Genomic DNA, 13165 nt, shown 5'->3' with positions numbered 1-13165 from the left:
TCGGTAGTAAAATACCCTTGAAAATACAGTAAATGTGTCTGTTTTTTTAAAAGACAAAAACTTGTATGAGACGGTTTTACATATCATATTTTGTGAGACGACTCTCTTATTTGGGTCATTCATGAAAAAATATTACTTTTTATGCTAAGATTATTATTTTTTATTATGAATATCGTTATGAGTTGACCCGTCTAACAGATAAAAATTCGTGAGATCGTCTCACAAGAGACCTACTCATTTTAAAAATACTAAGTTCTAAAATATAATTGATTATAATTTGGGTTCACAAATTATTAAATTCTACTGGGTTATGAATTTAAAAGGTGAGAAAGGATTTGTACAGTTAGAGAGAGAGAGATACCCACGTAATTTACTGGGCCTTGGGATTTTATATAGCCGCTATTTTGGGCCTCGATCCAATTTATGCCTAAGTGGACTGGACTAATATGTAACGACGTCGTCTGGCTTATCCCTTTTATCCAGATTCCACTGCAGAATACTTTCAGCTCCCGTTCCCACGCAACAGAGCTCGTCCATTTCTTGGAAAATGGCAGCTCGATCACTGTTCACAGTCTCAACCCAAATGACCGGAACCGTAACCAAACAACACAACCCGGATTTACCGATCCCAAATTCTCTCAATCCGAGTAATAGCCTTCGAAGTCAATGGCTGGGCAATACAGCCATCAAATTCACGCGCAATCCCTCAAATCTTGGTGGACCCTTTTCACCAAAATACCCTCCTATCAACGCCACGGTTTCATTGAGCCTCCCCACCGTGTAATTTTGGCATAATTCAAACTTTTTAGCTTGTGCGGTTATTTTGCTTTGCTGTATATTTTTTAGGGTCGTTTTTCGCTTTCTACTCGGATATGTTGATAAATAGTTCAGATATCAGTTTCCTGGCCGTAAAGTTGGAGACTTTTGCCTGTGAGGTGTGCAATTTATTGTGGAGAGAATAGTTCAAACCTTAAGAATTATGAGTTGTAGACACATCACCGGTGGATACACATGTGAAAGAATGGTTTATATTTTGCAGCTAATCAAAATTTTAGTCGTTCATGCCACACATTTGGAAATGTGGTATGCATTTTATCGTAGTAATCTTCGTTTACATCTTCGTGTAAGAGATATATTCAACTAGCATTCAAGTTTTCATGACCAATACCAAGAGTTTGATGGTTGGTGGATTAGATAGTCTATAATTATATTGGTTTTTGATGCTTCAAATGAGTGCTTTTATATCTGAAAAGGCTGATGCTGATATTATTCACAAACTTTTGCAGTAATCCAGAGGCCGATGGTTCCGCGGAGAAGCTTCCCAAGTGAGTATGAATTCAATTATCATTTTTTTCATCTTTTCCTGTCGAAAATGAATGTACCGTGTTTGTGTTTGTGGGGTGTTTTGTTTGATTGGTTTGGTTATGTTCGAATTGAGGTGTTATTTAATGAGTCGAGTGTTATTTTAGATGGTCATCAAAGGCGATAAAGTCATTTGCAATGGGTGAGTTGGAAGCGAGGAAAATTAAGTCCCCAAACACAGGCACAGAAGCTCTTCTTATGGGAATCTTGATCGAGGGTCAGCCATTTTTTTCTTTCTCAAGTTTTGCATGCTTCAATTTTTATCTACATTTCTGTCTTCTCCGTGCTGATACAACCCTGAATTGTCTTTGGTCCATATTGGCCTGAAATTTTGAAAAAACTGTTACTGATGTTGAGTGGTGAGTATATACATAAGTTATCATGCAGACATTTGCTAATAACCTTTTGTCTCAGTCTGTGTGATGTTAATTTTTACATCTTTCCGCTGACTATCATGCTTTGTTTGACATGAAATCCTTGTAAGTTGTAACTTCTCTCGTTATTTAAAACTGTAAAATCTGCTACTTGGTTAACTAGCAAGGTTATTCGAAGATCAGAAAAAGTTTATAGAATTTCTTTTGATTTGTTGTTCTTTAAATTATTGCAACAATCCATTTACAAATTTCACGGATATCCAAAAGATATTTTTATCTGACAAGCCAGAGACCACTAAAATGGCATTCTCTCCGGTATTCTTTTCACCTTTTGGTATTGCTTGTTGAATGAAAAATAGCTATAATACCATGACGTGTCTCATAAGCTGTTGCAAATTAAGCATTACCCTTTGTGTGGGAAAAATTTTGTTACGCTTTCTTATTAAAATCATTATAACATGAATCTGTAGATTACCAATAACCAACTAGGTAAGTTTGTGAATGTCTTGAATTTCAATAATGAGATCAGCAATAATTCAGATGCTTAAGATGATAAAATGTCAATAAACATTGTTCGTCCTCAATATAAAAACTTGATCAAGGAGAGATTTATCTGAACGATTATTTGTAACGTGTAAGGAAACTTCAACTTTCGAAGTTTGCTATAACATAAATATAAAAATTAAAATAATGGATACGTTCAACCTCTGGAGATCAAGTTAATAAGTTCTGGTATGTCTTAGCTCAAAACCTTCTACATGTCCTGAAAAAAACTACGATACTTACGTTCCTAAGAAAATTAAATGGTGTGAACAATTTAGTTACGAATTATACTATTGGAAAGCTCAGTCAATGATGCCAAGCAGATTTTTAGATGTCGAAAGGTTGAAGTCAGTATCTGATTGGGGCAAATATTTGTCTAACAATGATTCACGTTTAGCTAATTTTTTCTGCCAAAGCAAAGAGTGCACCAATCAATGTGAACGTTGGAGCCATTGTTATCATTAAGTATTATGTTGGACTAGGAAAGAGAGAGGCAATGAGTGTAAGAGAAAAAGAATTCTTATGAGATTTTGTGGAAGTGTAGGGCTGATTATTCTTTAATCGTTAGGGTTCAAAAAATAAGCCATAGGATCCAGTTTTGGCTCGCATGAGTAGCAAATTTTTTTTTTGGCACTGAATAGCAAAACATTTTTAAGTTTCATTCTAATTGAACTGGATTATATGCTTATATGTAAGCTACTGCTTGAATTTCTGAAGAGAAACTTTGCAGCTAGAATTACCACAGCGAAAGTTACAAATGACCTGTGTACTGTTATGCATGGGTCCCCATAAAAATAGTAGGATACCGCACTGGTTACGAAATGGTGAAGGATATAAGGTGGATTCGATGTATTCATATGCCACAGCCCACAAGAGTGGGGATTAGACTAAAAAAAAAAAAGAAAAACGCCAATAAGTTATCGTAGAAAACAATCATCAGATACAACCTGGATAGTTTTGCTGTTTTTAAAGAGATGCTAGCTAGGGGACATTTTACAAATTTTAAAAGCCAAGGATTTAGCTATTGAAAAAGGTTACTTGGGTTTTTATCTATATTTTTTAATTCAGTCCTATCTTTAACTATATTTAAAATTTTTAGATGATCTAACACTCCTAATAAAATATTAAAAAATCATTAATTTGAAAATAAGAAAAATTATCAAGTTTAGGTAAATGTTCAAAGGTATAAATATGCAACACGAGCAAAGGGTCAGGACTCCCTAGTATGTATTTATGTATAAATTGTTCGAATCGTCTCTCTTTGAATCCTAACATATTGAAATTTATAGAATTTTGTTTCTGTGTCATTGTATTACATATGCAACATTCTTATTTTTATCTATGCATCTTAAGATGATAATTAATAATGCAAATTGTTTACCTAAAAGAATCATACTTCTAACCTGCAGGTACTTTCTTAAGCAGGAACTAGCTTTGCTTCAAAGTTTTTGCGAGCAAATGGTGTTACACTTCTTAAAGTGCGTGATGAAATTGGGAAAAAACGGGGAAAACTTGATATGTTCTTCTTCAGTCCTGAGCATCCTCCTTTAACTGAAGCAACTCAAAGGGCCCTTGATTGGGCTATCAACGAAAAGTTAAAATCAGGTAATTTGATTGCTTTAAATAGTTATTGCATTTAGCACGAGTTTTTAAAGCCTAGTGCAAAGTCGCAGACAAATTAATTATGACAAATATAGCAAAAATAAATATAAAATCTACATGTGTTTGGATGTGAACGGAAAATATTTTTTAATGTGTACCATTCATATCGATGAATGTAATCTTGGTCATATCTGATCTGAGTTAGAAACTGAAAGTTATCTTGAATGATAGGAATGGATGTTTCAGTCTTATCAAAGAAGTAGTCTCTTTTATTCTGATCAAGTCCCAGTTCCTCCTGTGGCAAGACATGTTCATGATTATGTCTGGTTTTAGAATCGAAAGATTAGTTTTTTTCTAAAAAAATGTTTTGGATGCAATCTCTGGTCTGGATTCTCCCTTGCTGCATTTTTTTGAAGATGTCTGGGTGTGTAATATTTGTGAATAAAACTCAGGTGAAAACGGGGAAGTAACAACTGCACATATGCTTGTTGGGTTATGGCAGCAACAAGAATCACTTGGCCATCAAGTATTGGTGTCCCTAGGATTTAGTAATGAGAAAGCCAAGGAGCTCCATTCTCTGATATCTAAACCTGGATTCAAAGACGATTAAGAGGTTATCCAACCAACCTTTGATATTTCGTGTCTGCGCAATTTTTTCTCCTGAAAAATCGCTCATCATTTTCTGCGTTCTCATGATAAGTTTCTTATCATCTTGTTTTGGCTATTATAAGTTACTTTACATTATATTCAACACTGATATTTATACCATCATCATTTTCATTCTCTGTTGATATTCATTGCAATCTAAACACGTGAAACTCACAAAATTACACGTAAATGTTGAGGTAACAGAATCTGTGAAATTATCCTTTTACTGTTTTTTTCTTTAACAGAATGCCGCATCAATTAAAATATTATTCGTCAACATGCAATTCAATGGTAAATCATAACCAAATATGTAAATAAAGTAACTTTTACCTTTTCATTTCTCTGCATGTTTCTCAATGTCAATATCACTACTCTAATATTTATAAAAGTAGTCTCGATTATATATTCTCTTTTTTATCACATCCAATTTGATTTCAGAAATCTGGACTTCTTAAAATCGAAATTGGTACCTGGAATGTGAAGTTTTTGGCACACATTAAATATCAATTTTTAGAATAATCTGTTACAAAGTGAAAGGTCAAAGAACGTATGAGAGCCAACTTTAGTTTCAGTTAAATCAAAATGACTCAAACAAGATTCCGTGTTTGTAACTCAATGATCTTGTTTCTTGTCAGATTAGTTGGTTTTTCGAGTTCGAATCTCTTCTCCCCAAATTAGTTGTGATAAAAAAAAATGACCAAACAAAATATTGGAACTTGACTCGAAGTCACCGCATTCGGCTTGGATAACAATGTCGGAATCTGATGTGATTGCTATAGTAATAATTTTGTTCCGACAATAAGCATCTTAATTGCGTAGATTTCCGGTCACTGCCGGAGACTGCTGCTCTGTGAATGGTGTCAGCGTCATCCACGCGTTCGTAATTTCTAGATCAGTCGGACCAAGGATCTTGCCATCGTGGCCTAAATTTTATGAAAAAATAATTTTGTTAATAAAAAAGTTATGAGCTAAGATTTTTTTATTATAAGAACCTATATTTTTTTAAAAAACAAAAATTTATGCTAACACCATTGCAGTATAAATAAAAATAACGATAAATCCATTATTCAAATAATAAACATGAAGTGACAAATATTTATGCTATATTTATTCATAAGAAAATTCTTTTATTGATGAGACAGTCTCAAAAATCTTTATCTGTGAAACGGGTCAATCCTACTGATATTCACAATAAAAAATAATATTCTTATCATAAAAAATAATATTTTTTCATGGATGATTTAAATAACCGAGATTCACAATAAAAAATAATAATCTTAGCATAAAAAATAATATTTTTTCATGTATAATCGAAATAAGAGATCCGTCTCACAAAATACGACTCGTGAGACCGTCTCACACAATTTTTTGTCATATTTATTCATAAGAAAATTCTTTTATTGGTGACGTGTAGTTTTTTAAGAGTATACATATGATATTGTTGCAAACTATAACTACTATAATGTAACTCTCCGTACTATAGACGGGTTGAGCATGAACCCAAGATTTGCTTATTTGGACAAAGAAATAATTAAATATGACTATGTAAATTAGAAAAACTTCCTATAACCAGCTAAACTCGAACCAAAGATCAACAACTCAAATAATCTCAACTTTACTCATTGGGTCATGCATCGTTGGCAGTGACATGTAGTAGTACTTGAACAATTAAATATTCCTATTTTTATTTATTATAAAATACTATTTTATAGTCATGATTTGATTTCCTACCTACAGTACTATACAATTACTTAATTTTAGAAATCTGCAGTCTATTTAAATTTTCTGTAAGCTTTATCCACACTTACCAAAACATAAGAAAACTCAAACAAAGATAAATAAATCCATTATTGTTATATTAAAACCTAAAAAAATCATATAGTTTATATTCAACAATCTAAATAAATATATATATATATATATATATATATAGTAAAATATTAAAAAAAGAATAGACATTCCTTGTTGCTTAAAAATATTAATATTGATCATGAATCTGATTTGGAGGGAAGCATTTAATTTGTGGAAGAATTTGATTGATGAATTTTAAATTACATTCATCTTTAGTCTATTTGAAATATGTCATAATTATTCGATTATCGTTACCATTGATATTGTATAGCTTGATATGAAACGATATTAAATCAACTTATATTTTGTTTATCCAGGAAACTTTAGGAAATCGAAACTCATTAAATCAATCTTAATCTCCGTAATCCTCGGGAAACTAATATAATATATAATGTGCATCATAGTACAAGATAATCGGGTCTTGTCGAAATTCGGATCCAGGTGACGGTACCCGACCCATATAATAAAAAGAAGAAAGAGAGATCCTTCATCCTTGGAACATTTACAGAAAGCACTCAATATGATTCATATTTTTGGAGGAATCGGCCATTTTTACATGGGAGAGGACCAATTAACCACCGCCAATTCATATTCAACGAATAGACCCGCAGATCGCGCGGGAGGCGACACGTGGAAAATTGTACAGACAGATTGTGTCCCCCTCGTCTATTTATATTCTTAAAAAGAATCGAGGTATATGCATGATATGTGGCGCTGAGAATAAATATAAAAAAGAAAAAATGACAACTCATTTTATAGACCACAACCTTCCTTTAGATATCTCCAAATATATACCATATCAATGAGTCAATTTTATGAAATAGATCTTCTGTTTTATCTGATTCATGAAAATATTACTTTTCGTATGTATATAAATCCATAAGATTGTCTAATAATAGACCTGTTCGTATTCGGTTTATCTATTTGGTTCTTACATCTATTAATCGATCTTACAACTTAAATCAGACATATTCTTAAAATAACCCTTTTCATATCGATTATATATATGTCGTCTCATGAATAATTTCAATGTCTTATATTTTATAAAGTAGCTATGATATGTTATCAATATGGTAAAAAGGAAAAAAAAAAGGCCAAATTAAATAATTTTATCTACAACTTTGACTCTATATTTGTCAAGCATGGGCCTTATATTAATTAATGCATGCGTATATCTCAAATAAGTCAGACTCCAATTAAATGGTGTCGCTTCCTCTTCTTTAATGTTGCAAAAATAATTCTGTTATGCCTCTAGATTTAGACCGTAGCCCCTGCTTGATTCTACAGTTTTGATCCCACCCGACCTAATCAATTAACTAGATTGAATAAAAAAAATAGGCGGAAATTTGTGTGAGACGTTTTCACGGATCGTATTTTATGATACACATCTTTTATTTGGATCATCCATGAAAAAATATTACTTTTTATGCTAAGAGTATTATTTTTTATTGTGAATATCGGTAGGGTTGATTCGTCTCACATATAAAGATCCGTGAGACCGTATCATAAGAGACCTACTCAAAAAGTAGTTAGATATCATGCAAGACCAGTAGATCCAGTAGTTAGATATCATGCAAGACGAATAGATCCGAGAGCGAAAAATAATATTTTTTCATGACTCAGATCATGTAAGTAAGCCATCCCATAAAACTGTCGGTCTCAAGTTTTGTTATAAAAAAAATGAGTTGGCTCTCATTTCGATGCTTTGCTATGTAATATTATACTCGCATGCGTTCGTCTGCTCTACAAAAATATACCTAACTAATTTTATATACATGCTATTTATCTATGTAAATATATATTTTCTTAACCAAATAGCTAATTTTGATACGATGGTAAAGTTTCGTTTTAGTGTACAAATATTTTGCTAATTATCCAACGATATATACCACTTTTTTTTACATTTTATTTTATCTATAAAATTATAATTATCACAATAAAATAATAATAATAATAACAAAAACTAATCTATTCTCTAATTTTTCTATGAAACACACACCTAGTTTGTGTCACGATCTGTTAGTTTTTATGAAAAGCATAATTAGACAAGATTAGCTCGTTGGCTCTCGATTATATGCGATGAACATCTCTTCATCTCAAATTGGGTAAACTCATATTCGGTAGGGACAAAAACTTATGCGAGACGATCTCATGAGTCATATTTTGTGAGACATATTTTTTATTTGGGTCATCCATAAAAAAATCTTATCTTTTATGATAAAAATATTACTTTTTATTGCGAATATCGATAAGATTGACTCATTTCACAGATAGAGATTCGTAACACCGTCTCACAAGAGACCTACTCCTCTGTAGGACATCCTATCCGAATTACCCTAGCTAGCTACTCAAATTCGAGAATCCCAAGCCAACGCCAACCCATGTTGGATTTTCATTTTGTAGTCTCAATTATTGCACGGTTTCCTTTTCTTACTTAATTAATGATTTTTTTTTTTGGTCAATTCTATCTGTAATCATCTCGAAATGAAATCGCGTACATACAAAATTAGTGTCATTTTGTGTAGAAACGTCTCTAGTAAATAGAGAGACGACTAGTGTCCGTTCCAATCAAGTAAAAAATATTTTGAAAACCTCATATATAAATAAATAAAAAATGGGAATTTTAGTCATTTGGGTACTCGTGGCAAATAACCAATGAAACATCACAAGCACAAGAATATATATTATAAGAAATCAAAGCTGCTCCCAATTGACAAAAGAAAATGCCACTCTTCCTTTGAGTTGTAATTTGATGGAGACCTAGTGAAACATATGGACAAAGACATAGTTGAATTTTGAGAGAGAGTTTTGGATTTACATGAATATAAAAAATCTCCATGATCATTTCTTTTGCTGAGGTGTATACACACATACAATAGATACACTCCACACACATGATCACTGTGTGTATAAGTGTGTTTTGTGCGTGAAAGAGGTACAACTCCACCGCCCCATGAGAAACCCTAGCTAATCCAAAACTCAAAACCTGTGAAATCTAAACACAAACACCAATCTTGTTATCTTGTCCAATGAAGAATTCCTCCTCAGACAAAGTGCAGCGCCGCCGTGTAGGGGTGTCGGAGAAGTGGAAATAATGGCGGATTCAGCATAGAGTTTGGTGGGTTATACATAAAAACTCCACTCTTTCACCCCTTTTCTTGAATCTTGATTCATTAATTAAGGCAATAAACCCAACAAAAGTTAGCTACAAAAGCTAGAAAATAAGAAAGAGCGAAGAAAAGAGGCCCTTAAAGTCTGTGCTCTCCTTTTTTTTCCTCCTTAATTAATTCCACTAATCAATCTTTTTTTTTTTAAACCACATCCTTCTTTCGTAATTTTCTTTAGTAAAGAACCAAAGAGCAAGAAAAATAACCATGGATAACCATTCTCTTCCACCTCCATTCAACACCAGGGACTTCAATCTGCAACACCAGTTCCACCACCATAGCCAAAACTCCGAGGACGAGCAAAGCGAAACCAGTGGCGGAGGCCTAAACATGGGACAGAAGCGTAACCGGGACGAAGGCAAGGGTGATTCCGCAGGCCAGGATGGTGGCTCCGCCGGTGGAGAAGGAGAGATGTCTGGCTCAAGAAGGCCTAGAGGCCGCCCCGCCGGTTCGAAAAACAAGCCGAAGCCACCGATCATCATCACTCGAGACAGCGCCAACGCACTCCGAACCCATGTCATGGAGATCTCAGACGGTTGTGACATCATGGAGGGTGTCTCCAACTTCGCTCGCCGCCGCCAGAGGGGAATATGCATTATGAGTGGAAGTGGCAACGTGACGAACGTAACCCTAAAGCAACCGGCTTCCCCAGGAGCAATAGTAACATTACATGGCAGATTCGAGATCTTGTCATTGTCGGGGTCGTTCCTGCCGCCACCAGCTCCACCTGCAGCCACTGGACTGACCATATACCTGGCCGGAGGGCAGGGGCAGGTTGTGGGGGGCAGTGTGGTGGGGCAGCTTGTGGCATCAGGGCCAGTTATTATAATGGCAGCTTCATTCAGCAATGCTGCATATGAAAGATTGCCGCTTGAAGAAGAAGAAAATGCAATTCAAGTTCAAGGAACTTCACTAGGATCGCCGCCTGGAGGAATCGGCGGCCAGCCATCGCAAAATCAGGCGCAAATATTGGCTGATCCGTCTTTGTTTCAAGGAATGCCACCGAATCTCCTCAACTCCATTCAGATGCCAAACGAGGCGTTCTGGGCTACCGGTCGGCCATCTTTCTAGTTCCATTCGGGATTGAAGTCATAGAAGGGTAACGTTTTCTGCTTATTTTGCTAGTTTGTCTTCAAAATTGATTTCAGATCAAGAACTAATTACTCCTAGCAAGAAACTTATCTAGGTTAGATGAACTGTGGTTGTTTTCTTGTTAACATTACAGTTGTTGGGTTTCCCTCATCACTATGATTTTATTTCCTTTTAGCTTTTTCTGAGTTTGACGATGCTGAATATATATTGTAATGTCATTATTGTACTTTGTAAAATTTGTTACTTGGCTAGCTTAGTTCTTCATTTAATATATATGTGATTGTCGCATACAAATAATTGGTTTTAAATCTCATATTTCATGTAAAGATTGGTTACTATATCGCATGATAGATCATATCACAAGTTCTCCAGACTCCAGTCACTAATACATTTGCAAGAACTCCTGTACATGAACTAAGATAGATAGAGATAGCTAGAGATCACCACTTTGACATAAAAAAATCATCCTACATTGCTTACTATGAAAATATATTCATTTACTGTTACATTAGTACTGATATTTTTTCATTTGAGTTTGAACTTAACGAATTGATTTATAGTCATCAGAGCACTATATATGTGTGTGTGTGCTTGTGCGCTTGATTTTGAGGCAATTAACTATTTATACGCCTTTACAAATAAAGAGTCCGTGTTAATTTAAAGGATCTAAATTGTATGTTGGTTCGTTATGAATCTGGTTAATTAGTATGTTGTTTTGTTATGAAATCTGTTTAAGATTTTCTAGTAATCAGTGCGATTACATGTAATCTGACCAACACTCATAAATAGAGAAAAGCCAGCTTCATTAAAGCCATTGACGGTTTCAATAACATTTCACGAGATGCAAAGAGCTAGGTATGGGCGATCATAATCTAATTTCCAAGATTTCATTTTTCAGAGATTTTTTAGGGTTTATTTTATAAATATGGAGGTGTCTAGGAATTGGCACACACGTGCACAGTTGTGAGAAGAAGCTCTTTTTTGAGGCAAAGCACAAAGACTTAGACTGTAAAGGCAAAATACAGCAGGGACAAAGTTCCTGGAGGAGGATTATTTAAGGTTTCTTGAAATTTAGTTAACTTCTGTTCTAATTCATGTTAAATGACGAATGAATCAACATTATTTTGAAATAAGATATCTGGATTATGTTTCTGGCCATATGTAAGAAAAGTACCTGAAGCTTAACTGTTTTTCCTCTTTTGGAATGAAATTATATGTCAGCTTTCCTTCTCTTTTAGATTTCCTTAAAACATAATGACTTTTATCTGACTTCTTTGGTTTCATGAGTTTTTTCATTTATAGCCAATAGGAGTATATTATCCATGATTGATGACAATAACAAAGGGTTTGTTTGATGTTAATGGTATTTTTACTTAACTATATTCGTTTTTTTTATAAAATAATAATATATATTTGTTTAGAAGTTTATAATATGTTTTTTTTTTTATTGAAATCAAATAATAAACGTCCGTTTGGGATAAGTATTTATTTGTTTTAGCTTGTTTTTGCATGATATTGACTATTGTTCCTTACTTTATAAATAGAGAGACTCTCGAATTGGTTACACAAATTAAATAAGAAATAGCGCATTTTCTTAAGCTTCCAGGTGTGACAATATGTAACTTAGCTGGATTACTAAGCATATTGAATTAAAATATATATAAATAGTTGTCCATGTGTTATATTGGCTGGAACGAAGTACATTTAGATGACAATATAGTTATAAATATTTGAATTTTGTTCGTTCATTATCAAGTACTATAATTTATTAAGCAACAAACAGTCGATCTAATTATTGATGTTAATGACAAATTTCATATGTTCGATTAACATGAATTCAAAATATATTAATTATTAATAGATGGATTGTTGGAAGCTATAAATATTGTCGCATATGAAGTTACTAACTTGTTCAATTTTGGGTTTTGGGAAATTCAATTTTCAAAATTTGGTTTTGATGCACTAAGTTTTAATTTTCGAATTTTTTCGACTCAACTGCTGACTGACATCGAAAATATCTGACTTGACCAATGTTATATCAACAATTGGATCAAAATACCAAAAATTAAAAGTTAGTGTATCAAAATTTAACTTGAAAACTTAATGGACCAAAACCCAAAATTGAAAAAATTAATGGAAAAAATAATCATTTCCCATGTGTTATAGTGTGTGTGTGTGTCTATATCTATATATAAAAGAAGGCTGGTGTTCATTTTTTATTGTTAATATGACAAGACAATTAGAAGTTACAGCTTCTTGAAGATAACAAATTAAGGTCGCATTACAATTTCGGTTATTTCGATAATCAAATTTCAATTTTTGTAAGTTATTTTTTTCGTAGGAATGTTGACACAGTGCTAGAAATTCAGTGATAATCGACAACCACGTTAATATTTTTTTACGTCACTCTAAAAATATCTCACATCACATCAATATATTTTCACATAAAAATAAATAAAATTGCAAAACAAGTAAAGATACATACCAAAAAGAGATTTGAAACACAATTTTTCCCAATGAGGAAAA

At 33.3% G+C, this 13165-nt stretch overlaps 2 protein-coding genes across 3 annotated transcripts; both read left to right on the top strand.

Moving 5' to 3' along the window:
• Positions 1-471: 471 nt before the first annotated feature.
• LOC140828849 (ATP-dependent Clp protease ATP-binding subunit CLPT2, chloroplastic-like) lies at positions 472-4664 on the top strand. The gene is made up of 5 exons (XM_073191710.1): positions 472-780; positions 1287-1325; positions 1470-1579; positions 3705-3884; positions 4334-4664. The coding sequence occupies exons 1-5, from the start codon at positions 548-550 to the stop codon at positions 4489-4491; spliced, it is 720 nt and encodes a 239-aa protein (XP_073047811.1). The 5' UTR covers positions 472-547; the 3' UTR covers positions 4492-4664.
• A 4511-nt stretch (positions 4665-9175) lies between these two features.
• On the top strand, positions 9176-10890 carry LOC140828848 (AT-hook motif nuclear-localized protein 22-like). 2 transcript variants are annotated; one of them, XM_073191709.1, is made up of 2 exons: positions 9178-9498; positions 9793-10890. In XM_073191709.1, the coding sequence occupies exon 2, from the start codon at positions 9878-9880 to the stop codon at positions 10616-10618; it is 741 nt and encodes a 246-aa protein (XP_073047810.1). In that variant the 5' UTR covers positions 9178-9498; positions 9793-9877; the 3' UTR covers positions 10619-10890. The 2 variants fall into 2 exon arrangements, with proteins under 2 accessions (XP_073047809.1, XP_073047810.1); XM_073191708.1 differs by having other exon boundaries at positions 9176-10890.
• The last annotated feature ends 2275 nt before the right edge of the window (positions 10891-13165 follow it).

Source organism: Primulina eburnea, chromosome 4, assembly GCF_022965805.1.
Source record: "Primulina eburnea isolate SZY01 chromosome 4, ASM2296580v1, whole genome shotgun sequence".
Taxonomy (NCBI): domain Eukaryota; kingdom Viridiplantae; phylum Streptophyta; class Magnoliopsida; order Lamiales; family Gesneriaceae; genus Primulina; species Primulina eburnea.
This window is presented reverse-complemented; position numbering and strand designations above follow the sequence as displayed.